This window comes from Stigmatopora nigra, chromosome 16 (genome assembly GCF_051989575.1).
Source record: "Stigmatopora nigra isolate UIUO_SnigA chromosome 16, RoL_Snig_1.1, whole genome shotgun sequence".
Lineage (NCBI taxonomy): Eukaryota > Metazoa > Chordata > Actinopteri > Syngnathiformes > Syngnathidae > Stigmatopora > Stigmatopora nigra.
This window is the reverse complement of record NC_135523.1, coordinates 987,170-1,000,851: the sequence shown is the minus strand read 5'-3', so window position 1 is coordinate 1,000,851 and position 13,682 is coordinate 987,170. Positions and strand designations below refer to the sequence as shown.

Genomic DNA, 13,682 nt, shown 5'->3' with positions numbered 1-13,682 from the left:
AAAGCGGCGCGCAACTCGCAACCATCACACTTAGGGCGGCTCATTCAATTTGCAAAGTAATAACCACCTGGCAAATTGGGTATACAATCAGGCGGGTTTTTTGCAGGTTTTTTTACATTTATTTTGCGCATAAATGAGGCGCGGTGGAAAGACATCAAAAAACATACGAGGGATTCATCATGTGGGGAGCGAAAAGTGCTTTCAGATGGCAAAAAGGCCATTTGCGAAAGGGGGAGGGATGGGGAAGAAAAAAAACAAAATGGGAGAAGCAAACGCAAACAAATGACAGACGCCGTTTTCTTTCTTTCCCGGCCGAGCTGATGGCGTGGAACAAATGTTGTTCAAATGTGATTAAGTCGGGTTTGTTGTCGGCGACTAATGTCGGAATCAAAACACTTTTGAGAGAGAAGAAAGCTTTTCTTAACTCAGCGACAGTTCGGAATTTAGTTCAGCTCCGGCACCCTTTATTTTATTGTAGAGGACGATGACATTTTTGTTGATGAGGGGTAAAAGAAGGATAGTAAATATGGTTAGTGTTGTTTTGCAGTTCTCGGACTTACCAATAGATGGAGTTAGTCGTAAAAATAGCGCTATTTTTTGACAAATAGATAAAAATAATCTAAATTAGCTCAGCTCCGGCACCCTTATTTTATTGTCCGTTGACGACAAGTCGCAGCTAGAGTTGTGTTGTAGTTCTCAGACTTACCAATAGATGGAGCTAGCTTTTGAAACAGCGACATTTGTTTGACAAATAGATAAAAATAATCTAATTTAGCTTAGCTCCGGCACCCTTATTTTATTGTTCATTGACGACAAGTCGCAGCTAGCGTTGTGTTGCAGTTCTCGGACTTACCAATAGATGGAGCTAGCCTTTGAAACAGCCCCATTTATTTGACAAATAGATACAAATAATCTAATTTAGCTTTGCTCCGGCACCCTTATTTAATCGTAGCGAACGATGACAATTTTATTGATGACGCAGAAGAGTCTAAAATACGGTTAGCATTATGTTGCGGTTCTCGGACTTACCAATAGATGGAGCTAGTCCTTGAAACAGCGCCATTTGTTCGACAAATAGATAAAAAATAATCCTAGTAAAATCTAATTTTTCAAAATGGAATACATTAATTAAACGATACGTATGTTTTTCAGGCGTCTTTGGTTTTTCCTAAAAGTAGAAAAGTCTGGACACCCCGAAATATTCCACGCTAACACGTCAACAGCAATAATTATATTTTTAAAAACATATAATTGTCATGTGGTGTTAGGTTTGAGGTCACTTTTAAAAAAGTGGATGATGACCCATCTTTTAAGGTATGTTTAAGGGAAACCCTGAAATGAATGGTCGTCAGTCAGTCGCAGTATGATTAACCAAGGCGGTGTCAATCTTTTTAGGGATAGGTAAAAAAAAAACGTTATGGATATTTTTGATAACGCATAATTGCCAGTTTAAGGTCACGTTTTTGGAAGATTCCAGTAAATTTGGGAATAAACAAGTCTTACTTTAAAAAGTGATAAACATCAAAAGTCAGACAGAAAATAAATGACCTTTCAAAACCTGAAAAAACATTTGAGCCTTCTACTGCGTCAATACAAAATCCATTATGAAATAAAGCTCTCAAAGTGTTCAAAAATAGTATTTTGTAAAAGTGACACCACCAAAAAATAAGTAGTTGTTTTTTGAGATGCAGAACGTGGCCCCCCCTAAAAAAAATCGAAGCCACTTTCAGTTTTGGGTGATTTTGGTGACGCTATTGAACAAAAACAGGTTTTTTTAAAACAGAAAACTAAAAGATCCAAGTTCTGAAATCTCCCAAAAAGTAAATGCATTCCCTTATCCATTATTTTATCTTTAATTCTCCTTATTAAACGATTAAAAACAGTATAAATGTTTACTTAAATACAAGGCACACGTAAAAATCTAAAATGTACTACAAAGTGGACGGATATTACATCTATAACAGTCACATAGGGTGATATTTTAATGGAAAAGAGCACATTTTAATATGCTTTATTTATTTTAAGACATTAATAAATCATTTCCTTATGATTTTCTAATATTTCCTTATAATTTTCAAATATTTCCTTATAATTTCTTATATTTCCTTATAATTCCCTAATATTTCCTTGTAATTTTCTAACATTTCCTTATATTTTCTTATATTTCCTTATAATTTTCTAATATTTCCATATAATTTTCTTATATTTGCATATAATTTTCTTATATTTCCTCATAATTTCCTCACATATTTCATACAAAATTGGGACACAAACCAACTTTAAACTGGAACCAATTCGAGAATTTACATATAAAGTACACTTACTACTACTTACGACATTTTAAAGTTACAAAAAAAGTCTTGGAACCAATTAATTTCATAAGTAGAAATACAACTGTACATTTATGTTCCTTTAATTTATCAAAAAACGTTTTATTTCCAACCCATGGCATCATAACAAGTACAATTTATCTTATTTTATCTTATTTTATCTCTGAGACAGATATTTTTTATCAATTTTAGATTGTAAATAAATGAACGGCGGCCGCCATATTTGTTCCCCACGTCAACTGCAATTTTTAAAAATAATCTCTCACCACACACGACCCCAACGTAAACGCCTCGCAAAGTACAGTTCATGGTTTAATTCCTTTCAGATGTGTTTTAGTCGAGTGTAATTTTAGCCGAGCTGAGCCTCCATTTTGCTAACTATCGGGATCAGGGATTTGCGGTTAGCTTCTTTCCAGTAGCAGCTACGTAGCAGATGTCGCCTCTGGAGAGTAGCTAGCGATGCCTTTTAACTACAAATCACAATACTAGGAAGTAGGGGCGGGGCTTAGTGTATGTCCTGGAGACACTTAGCTTTGTGATTTGATGACGCGGCACTTTTTGGAAGCCGTCAAAAACATTTAAAGGCAAAAGTTGTGGCGTCTGATTAGATTTTTCAAGAGTTTACCCATCAAGGAGGAATCGGCGAGGCGGGGGGGTGAGGGGGGGTGAGGGGTGGGGGGTTTGAATCCGCCGGAGAACCCGGGGGGATTTGAAAAAAGGTATCGTGGAAAAAAATCTCAAAGAAACACCTTTGGTGTCAATCAAAAAAAGAGGGCCTTCCTTTGGATGAAGAAAGTCAGATTTGCGCTTAATGTAGAAAAAAAATGTATAAAAAAATATAAGAAAAAGTGCCCCAAAGCTATCTGACAAATTGCACAAGTTGGCGCCATCATTAAACGGAGACCAGCTAACGTTTCGCTTGGGCCGGCGGGGATGAAGCTGACAGCCGGCGCGGCAATTAAGACGCTAGCGGACTCCATTTTGGTTCAGATGGGCGACCGGGCTAAACGGGTTTGTGAAGTTGGGCATTCCCCATCGTCGTTTTTTTAAACGATGGCTCGCATCTTTGCTTAAGATTTGACTTGTGCTGCTACTCTTGATGGATGGAGGGTTTTTTTTGGAGATTTTGGGGGTGTTAAACTTGTGGTTTTATTTGGGAGGATGTTGTGGGAGTGAAGGGGGAAATGGATGGAGGATTTTTTATATAAATTTAGGGAAATAAACACTTGTAATTGGTTATGTAGGGATGTTTGTTTTTAAGATAATTCAAGAATGAGGATAATTAGTCTTAAAAAGTATCTAGTTTTGAATTAAAAGTATGGCATACTTCTTTTAAAAAGGTATTAAACAGTTAAGTATTTTTATATTTGGCTTATTTTGAAGATTATTTGAATATGTTTTAATGATATAAGCATAAAATAGTTTTTTATTTAACAAAAATACAGTTGTAGCTTTAAGAAATTAGTTGCAGATTTTTTGAGTGAGGTGGAAAGTAGTTTTCAAAATAAAATTAAGGATAAGGAATGCATTTACTTTTTGGGGGATTTCGTAACTTGGATTATTTTGTGTAGCTCGAGGCATTAATTTGAAAATATGAAAAAAATTGTAACCTGAAATTTGCGTAAATTTTGTTAGTAGAGGTTCGACTGTACTCACTTTTTAAGTGAAATTTTATATTTTACATTATGTTTGCTAATTTTTAGCCAGTCTTATCAGGTAAATTATTTTTGTAATTTTTAAGTAAACCTTTTTTTTGTATATTTGAAATACGAATCGGGATAAAAAAAATTATATTTTGTTGTAATGAGGTCAAAGATCAGATAAAAGCACAATAACACAACATTGACTGTTATTAATTTTGGCAAAAACGCTTAAAAATCTACCAGAATTGACCAAAAAAACGTACCAATTTAAATTTTTTAAAGAAACCGTTTGTCCACTCGCAAGAAAGAGAAAATATTCCTAGAGTTAAGATAGCGGCTAGTCTTCCCTTCACCTCGGCTTAAATTTGACATGAGTCGCAGTAACGGGGGCGGGGCTAATACCCATAAGGTCATTTTAATCGGAGTGACAGTTTGAGCCCAAAACACGGGTTAAACACCCAACTTATTCTTCCCCGAGTGACCTGACGATGGTTAGATTTGGAATTAAAAGGGTAGCCGGTTTGTTGAGCTGGTTTTTGGGGAAAACTCCGCCCCTACTGAAGCCCCGCCTCCATCAAAAAGCAAATTCCGACATCTTGAGACGGTGAAAAGCGCAAAAAAAAAAACACTGGCGGCTGTCAATGGCGTTAATAACCCATACCTGTCAACTGGTACGTTCTCGCCGTAATTGGTACAACTGAAAGCCCATTTTTATATTGGTACGCTGTACACATGAAAATGGTACGCTAAACGGTGATTTTGAGAAAAAAAAATAAATTAAGGCACTTTCTAGCCATTTTTCACCATCCGCCATTGTTTCTTCCCGGAAACGCATGTCTGCCAAGTGATATATGTACCGGCGCCTCTGATTGGCTAAAAAAAAAAGATCATGATAAACATTTCGTTTTGTAACACTTTCACCATGTGATTTCCGTTTCCTGTTCCCTTGTTTATGTTTACTTTCATGTTTATGTCTACTTGTTGTTCGTGATTTTTTACAAAAAAGTAAAGTGGTAAGATTTTCCATGTATTTATACATATATGTAAGGGCGAAAACAAAATTTGGTAAGATCACAAATGGTTCGAGGTTGACAGGTATGATAACCCGAGATGAATAATTCAAAAAACGCTCCGACTCTAATCCATCAAATAATATATTAAGCTCCCTCTCAGCTTTATAAAAAAAAAATCCAAAACAAAACACGGGAGAAACTTTTGCGCTACAAAAGACGGGAACATCAAGCGTCTTACTTTTGAGGGAGAAAAAGCGGGTGAGACAAGAAAGATGGAAAAGTTGAAAACGACAATTGCCGCAATTAACAAAAGAAACGGCAATGGCGCCCGGGTTTTATTGTGAAGGAATCTGATATTCGGCAAGCGGGAAGATAATCCTTTCTCTGCCTTCTTTTAATAGGAAGAGCTTAGAGAGAGGCCTGACAAAAGGTTCGCCATCTGTATCCCCCCCCCCCCCCCCCCCCCCACGGCTGCCGGCGGCGTTTAATCCGCAGATCAACTGTACAAGGAAATTAGGGCCGTAAAAAACACACTCAAGGTCTCATTTCTACGTTCTTTTCACTCCGAAAACCAAGCGGCTTTATCGGAAACCCGGAAAAACCAGTTCGGGTTGAGACCAAAGCGAGGAGGGGGTAGGGGGGGTGCCGGAGAGAGGTCCGAATGAGAATGGCCTGGATCCGGCAAAAAGTTAATGACGGAGGATCAGGAAAGCCAGATTTGAATTGACTGCTTTGAATTATTCAGGGTTGCGGGGCAGCCATTTGCATTGCAGATGGCGTTTGGGTTTTTCCTCGGCGGCGAAGGCGGCGGATTATCCGCAGCCCGGGTTCAGCGGTCGCCGCCGCGGAGAAACAAATAAAACAGAGGTCAAGAAACAGGTGGAATGGAGACGAAGGCAGCGGCGGCGCTCCTGATGTTATGAGCGCGTGGTAGAGTGCGGGTGTACGGGATGGGTGAATTGCTTATTCTGCGGGTAGTAGGTGCCCCCCGCCCCGAAGCGGGGCGGCTTTGACGGATCAATTGGGCGATTAAGAGTTGCGGTGAAGGTGTGGAGTTGAATTTAGATTTGGGCATGGCGCCAAGGTGGGGTTTTGCAAAAATGGAGGTGAGAAGGAATAGACTGGGATTTTTGTGATAGGACGTTTGGTCGCCGGTCAAAAGTACTTGGATATTAAACAGTACTTAAATATTAAACAGTACTTCAATATTAAACTATTTCTCTTAGATATGAAAAACTCTCTCTTAGATATGAAACTCTCTTAGATAGGAAACTCAGATATTAAACTCTCAGGTATTAAGCTCTCTTTCTTGATATGAAACTCTTGTTTGGATATTAAACTTTCTCTTAGATGTTAAACTCTCTCTCTTAGATATTAACCTCTTTCTTAGATATTAAAATAACTCTGAGATATGAAACTCTCTTAGATATTAAACTCTCTCTCTCTTAGATATTAAACTCTCATTCTCTTAGATATTAAACTCTCTCTCTTAGATATGAAACTCTCTCTCTTAGATATTAAACTCTCTCTCTTAGATTTGAAACTATCTCTCTTAGATATTAAACTCTCTCTCTTAGATATGAAACTCTCTCTTAGATATTAAACTCTCTCTTAGTTTTTAAACTCTCTCTTAGATATTAAACTCTCTCTCCTAGAAATTAAACTCTCTCTCTTAGATATTAAACTCTCTCTTATGAATATAATCTTGAGAGCTGGTTTCAACAGCAAACTCTGTGTCCCCATTTGACCAGCGACCAAAATACCGGGTGACCAAACGTCCGAGCACCGGCATTTTAGAGGAGTATCTTGTATGAGGGGAAGAGTTCAACATGGACCGGATGACTCACGGCCCGCGTGGCATTCTCCCGGCTAATAACAGCCGAAGCAGAGATTTGAGAAAAAGCCGTCGAGAGAGAGAGAGCTCAAAAAGACAAGCGGAGAAAGTGGAAAGACTTGTCGCTAACAAGGTCTTGAAACCGGCGTTTGAGAGCCAAAACTGAAATGAAGATGACAAAAAGTCCCCGGCAGAGAAAAGGGAGACGACATCAGACGAGAACGTGATGACGCCCCCCCCCCCCCTCAAAGGAGTTCCACTTTTCTTTGCGTCTGCTGTTTTTTTCCGGGTGTTTGGCAGCCTTGTCTCTGACAGCACTTTTCCGTTTCGTAGGTTTCCCTTTAGAAGCTCCGTGTTTATTCATCACTTTTATTAAGTTGAAATTGGAGAAGTGGCACGGATGAAAGGGAAGGGGGAGGCGGCTTCCAGCTTGGCGTTTCGCCGCCGACAGCCACGGGACGGAATAGATTACCACTTTGTCTCCGCCGATAATGAAGCCGTGACAAGTACGCGGACCCTCGAGGCCAACGGGGGGCCGGGGTGTCAGAGCCAGTCAGCGCTTTTCCGCCAAAAACGAAGAAGGAGGAGTAAGAAGAATGAGATTTCTCGAAAGCTCGAGCCGAGAATCGGGATTGAGATAAGATAAGAAAAAGCTGCAGACGCCGCGGCTCTCGAGACGTTCGGGATTAGCTCGCCGAGGACCACGAGGGGGCAATCGGAGGTCGTCGGAACGCGGGTGGAAGCGTGGTTTCCGGGTCAACGGCGTAAGGTAGCGAGCTACGATAAGCATCTTAATGGCTCAAACGGAAGTGAGGTTTTTAAGAGGAGATAGAAGGAAAGATTGGTCGCAAAGACAAGGGCTAAAAGTAATTGAGATGGGTTGTCAAATCGTTTTGGGAGCTGGAAAGGGTGATTTGATAGATTTTTGGGGTTATCGTGGCTTGGATTAGTAAGTGGAAAAGGAGTAAATGTTTTAGTGTACGGGAAATATTTCGAGGTAGACGTTTTTGTAGTTTTTTTTAAGATTGTGAGTTTGTATTAAGTTTTTTTAAAGACTGTGACTCATTAGGAATGTTTGCTAAAGTGTTATTTGAGCTGTTAGAAAAGGAAATGTGTGGGCTACATTTACAGTTAAAAATTTTTCATCAATGTTTTCTAAAGGGTTGGTTTATTAAAAAAAAAATTGCAATGGCAGCTATTAATGAACTTTTTGGTGCATTTTTCGTACAGCTAGTTAGCATAATCTACCCGTCAATGTTTAGAATAAATGTTCTGTGGGTCTGCTAGAATTTTTGAAGATATTTTAGGTCGTAATGTTCAAAAATAATCGTTTTTGGGTTCGTATTTTAGTCTGAAAATGAGGAGCTAGCACTCACCAATGAGGGCTTCGAAGCAGTTGGCCATGGCGTGCCGTAGGTCCGATTCCCGACACAAGTCTGGTCCGTGGGCGTAAAGCATGAAGCGATCTAACTCCAGTTTCTGTAAAAAATATTACAAGCTGGGTTAGGCAAAACAAAAAAATTAAATTAGTACAGTATAGTAAAAAAAGGCAAGTTATTTTTTTGTTGCCCAAAAATCCAATTCAAATTGGACTTAAAGGTAAACATATTCAAAGACTTTTAATGGAGTTTTATCAGAAGACCCGTTCTGTTAGCATTCTTTTTTTAAGAAGAAAACAAAACCAATCTTACCTTAGCTAGCATGGCTAAGTGTTGATTCTGTACGATAGCGGTTCTGTAGGTGGCCAAACCGCCTTCTTCCAAAGCGGGGAAAAGGTAGTACAAGTGTACACTGTCAAGGAAATAAAGAAATAAGGACTTTGAGTTAATTTATTCAGTGGAATTGACGGGTATAGACGTCCAAATTAAGTAAAAATGTTAATGAAATGCGAAGTAGAGGTTCTATTTGTAGAAAAAATTAAATGTTTTTTGTTTTAGGCAAGATGGCCTCCAATTAAGTTTATAACGTATAGAGTCACTTACCAAAATAAGAGAGAACTACTTTAAGAATAGTTTCCAGACTTTTTGGAAGCTAAAAACAGTTTAAAAATGTCCTTTTCAAAGCAATTTTGATGATTTTCCACAGCAGCCAACTCCGTTAATCCACTATTATTGTATTCCATTTTTTTCCAGGACATTTGAACACGGGTGTATCCCACAAAAACCTCACATTTTCTATCAGAATACACAACGGGAAGAAGACTGTCTGGCGTCATTTCAAGGTGGGCCAGTGAACGACTCTCCCAAATGATTCGTTTCTCCAATTTCGACTCCATTTTTGAGTTGGCTCGTGGCTCTCGACCCGCACGAAGGCACGCACGCCACAGCTGGCTCCCGGGACGACTGGCTTCCATTTTCATTAGCGGGCGACGCGGGCCCAACCGGCGGCGTGTCATTCGATTTCATCCGATTTCTAGATTAAGTTTCATTTAGCCGTTTGTGATCGACGGTGGGACGGGAACGCAGGTGGCCTTCTTCTTCCCGTCCACTAAATTGGGAAACAAAAGCTGATGGAATGAATAAAAAGTGAAATTTAATTGAAACTAATATTTGGGCCTTTGGTTTCAACTATGCAGAGGGAGACAGTTCCAAAAAAATGAGTTTTATTGGAAATTTTCAATAGTTTTGAGAATGGATTCTTGAATATTGTGTACCGTATATAAGGCGCACCACATTATAAGGCGCACCGCCAATGAATGACATATTTTAATTGTTGTTCCATATATAAGGCGCTCTGTCTAGTTTGGAGAAAATTGAAGACTTTTAAGTGCGCATTATAGTCGTGAGAATACGGGTAAATCAATTTTTGTTCCATATATAAAGCTCACTGGATTATAAGGCGCCCTGTCTAGTTTGGAGAAAATTGAAGACTTTTAAGTGCGCATTATAGTCGTGAAAATACAGTACTTTATATTTTTTAGATATAGATATATACACAAGTCAAGAATTTTATTGTTATTTTATTTTTTTAAATACACTACTATATATTTATATATATATATATATATGTGTGTGTGTGTGTGTGTGTGTGTGTGTATGTATGTATGTATATATATATATATATATATATATATATATATATATATATATATATATATATATATACATAAGTCAGGAATTTTATTTTGTTATTTTATGATTTTTCCATATATAAGGCGCACTGTATTATAAGGCGCCCTGTCTGTTTTGAAGAAAATTTCAGACTTTTAAGTGCGCCTTATAGTCGTGAAAAAAATATTAATTAAATTAGTTTGTGTGTATAAGAAGTAAAACGGGACATTAAGAGATTTATAAAAAAAAAACAGATCCAGAATCTTTAAGGGAACTGGTCCAAAATGGTGACTGACTGAACTTAACCGCGTAGAAATATTGACTAAAATATTAAGTCGCAAATATTGGGAGAGAGGACTTATTTATTGGACATGGTCTGCTTTGAAAAAAACGGTCCTTTGGATGGACGGCTTTTTCCTGGCAGCCGAAACGGCGCCACAAGGGTCCGCCTCCGTTCTGCCGGCTGGACGAAGGCTCAGATGGCGTCCGAGGGAGGGGTTGGTGGTGGTTGGGGGTGGTGTCGAGCATTTTTGGTTGGGATCCCGTGTAGCCGTTTAACTGGACAAGAGGCTGATAAATAATTCAGAGAGCCAGAAGTCAGTCTCATCCGGCGATAACAATCCGAGACCAGAAGCGCCGGCGTTTGGTTTTTAATATGCGCTCGAACCAGGATTGTTTTTGGGTGGGGATTTTTCACCATTTGCAAAAAAACAATCAGTTAATCTTGTCAAAAAAAGCTATAGTGGTGAAAATAGGGTAATTGCTACTGACTTCCAGGTATGATACACAGTCACCTCTAGAGCCAGCCATTGTTGATGTTTTTGGTATCAAATCTTGCAGTGGGGGAGGAGCTATATGATGGAAGATTTTGTAAACAAAGATGGCATCTGCATATTTAACAGTATTGTTTCAGTTCAGGTGTTTGTGTTTTTTTTAAATATCCGACAGTGGTGGTTTTTCGTTTTTCGTTTTCTGTTTTTTCCATATATAAGGTGCACTGTATTATAAGGCGCACTGTCTATTTTGGAGAACATTTAAGACTTTTAAGTGCGCCTTATAGTCGTGAAAATACGGTACTCCAGATTTCCTTGATTTCCCCGTCTCGAATGGACACCAATCACATCGATCGGTCAGTGGATTGGCCAACTCCCCCCTCTTGATTGTCCTCATAGCAGGGTTGAAAAATCCAAACTAAAAAAACATTATTATTTTCCCCCTCACAACTCCCATTCGTAAACCCGCCCCTGCTAATTTGACCGCGAGACCCCTCTGAGCCATCATTCCAATCCGCGTGAGTTAGGGTCACGGCAACAGTGGGCGGTTCCCTTACGTAGGCGGTTCGCTCCATTAATAATAGCGACGTATAATTAGCCACGGGGTAGGCTAAGTGGCGGGCGGCCATGGCGGTAGCGGCGGCCGACCGCGTGCCTGGCGGTCAATAACCCGCCGAGCGTTACGGACGGCTAATTGCGAGTTGCGGTGACAGGTTGGCGGGCGGCGGCGGGGGAGCTGGGAATTATATCGGCGCTTCCAATTACCGGGAAAATGGCTGTCTGCCTCCCGCACGTGGAAAAAGCACGGCCGCCGAGATTCGTGACAGACACCCGAAGACGGAGACGATGAGAGGGAAGAGAAGTGGTTGGGGGAGAGGCTCGACTTCAATTAGCGTTGGCGTCTATCAGGCGTGGCGTCGAGAGAAGAAGAAGAAGAAGAAGAAGAAGGCTCTCACCTGGTGAGGAACTCCACCACGGCGTCGCCCAGGAACTCCAAGCGCTCGTTGTGATTGATCCTGGGGAAAGAAGGAACGCCATCAAAAGAGGGCGGAGAACAAATGTGCGGTGCCGGCGGTGGACGGGAATAGTTTCCCCAGCCTGAGTACCGAGCGATAATGGCGGATGACGGGGGAGATTGTGGAAGGGTTATGCTTTGGATGTGAAATGGGATTTTTTTGGGAGAAAATATCACATTGTGTTCAGTAGGAAGGGTGTCTTTCTGTCGAGGATTTTGACAGAATTGATTGGGGAATTTTATTCTATACTTGGTAGGAATTGAATAGTTTTTTATTGTTGTTATACAAGTTGAATGAGATTTAAAGTCCTAGCTTAAGTATTTAATACAAAAAAATGACCAATTAAAGTCAAAAGTCTTTCAAGACTGAAATTATGAGTAAATTTAAGGGAATGTAATACCTGTCAATGTAAAGGTTTTTCCCGTTTTTAGGTTTTTTTATCTTTTGAAATTGTATAACAACTTTTGTACGTTTTTCTTTCGTAAGTACGATCTTTTTGGGAATCTAATCCAGATTGGCTTGGTCACTGGTATCAGACAAAAACTTAATTTATGACTGCTAATATTGTCATATTTCAGTCTTTTCACGATATAAATATAGCGTGTCAGAAAGCAATGTACTTTAAAAGTCAAGCCGTTAACAAATCTGAAATTTAGTGCATACTGATTGGACACTACGTCTAATTTGGAGAAAATTTGAGACTTTTAAGTCCACCCTATGTCAGTAAATAAGTAATTTGTAGGCTTTTTTAAATCATTTAATAAAGGGAATTGCAATCATTAATAAAGGGAGCAATTGGCCTTGGTCAAAAGGTATATAAACCCTTCCCTCAGAAACTTCAATGTTTACTTTTTAGAGTTGTTTGAGGGTGCCGTCTAAAGCAAAACCTGTCAAAAAAATGCTGTGCATTTGAGTTGTATTTTAGCCAAAATTGTGAATAGGAAACGCAATAAAGCCAAAAAACTACATGTTACGTTTTGGTCAAAAAGCAGAAAAACTAAAGACTTTCCCTTTGGCATCTTTGCAATTAACTACTTCCCATTAAACGTTCCTAAAGTTAAGTCCTGTTAAAGTTTAATCTAGTTTAATCTGTCTCCTGAACAGCTACGATTAGAAACTTGAGTTTCCTAGTCGGAAACCGGCATTGTTTTCAAACGAACTCCTCTGATTGGCTCACAGAACTCCCGCCCCTTCCACGGTCACCAGTTAATTTTCCTCTCGGCAAGCCCGCTGGGATTGTTAATCACCAGGCCGGCGTTTTCGATTGCTCCCGCGGGGTTAGCGATAGCGGCGGCGTTTGCCGTGTCGGCGGGTGTCCTACCTGGAGGGGGACGGGTCATCTTGGCCCAGGCGGGACATGATGTTAATCAAAGTGTTGATTCCTTCAAGGGGAGAAAAATGTCAGGGTGGGTGGCCATTTTGGCTCAACGGGTTCCAAAGACAGAATGAGACTGACCTTTCTTTCTCATGTACATGTGGTGGACTTTTCTGTCTCCGTATTTGGGTTGACGGATGCCGCAGTTGGACAGGGAGTTGCGGGCGTGGTCCGGGTTCATTCCGAAGTTGAGGTGGTGACTTGGGTGAGTCATGGCCAGCTAGGATCAGAAAAAAGACAATGGGATGTTATAGTTGACGCTGTGGGAGTACAAATTAATGAGAAGTTTTTACAGATATTCTTAGAGTACTTTGCTGGAAGTCCATTTGGTGAGGGAAGACAAAAGATGAAGAGTTGGTACTATGGAATAAATGTTTGTTAAAAATATGGGTTAGCTTAGCTTTGGGAAAAGAATCGGAATTTAAAGTAATGATAAAGTTAGGGTGGATCGAAGAATTTTGGGTATTTTGGGTTTCTTGAAGTAAACAATGATCCAAAAGTCTGTGTGGAAAGGATGCTGATGAAGAAAAGGATGGCTTACTTTACTTTTTGAAGATAATTTAAAGTAATGATAGACTTTGGGGGTGTTAGTTAAAGGCTAAAGAATGGGTCGAAGAATTTAGTTGCTGTATTTTGGGTTTATGGAAG

General features: G+C 39.7%; 1 protein-coding gene across 1 annotated transcript in view; it reads right to left on the bottom strand.

The window, feature by feature from the left end:
* Window positions 1–13,682, bottom strand: part of drosha (drosha ribonuclease III) — a 68,332-nt gene that overhangs the window by 31,507 nt on the left and 23,143 nt on the right. Inside the window, exons 17-21 of the mRNA XM_077735479.1 lie at window positions 13,116–13,254; window positions 12,981–13,041; window positions 11,600–11,659; window positions 8,512–8,611; window positions 8,197–8,299 (exon numbers count right to left, since the gene is read on the bottom strand). Of these exons, the coding sequence (XP_077591605.1) occupies window positions 8,197–8,299; window positions 8,512–8,611; window positions 11,600–11,659; window positions 12,981–13,041; window positions 13,116–13,254 (463 nt within the window). The remainder of the gene's footprint in view (window positions 1–8,196; window positions 8,300–8,511; window positions 8,612–11,599; window positions 11,660–12,980; window positions 13,042–13,115; window positions 13,255–13,682) is intronic.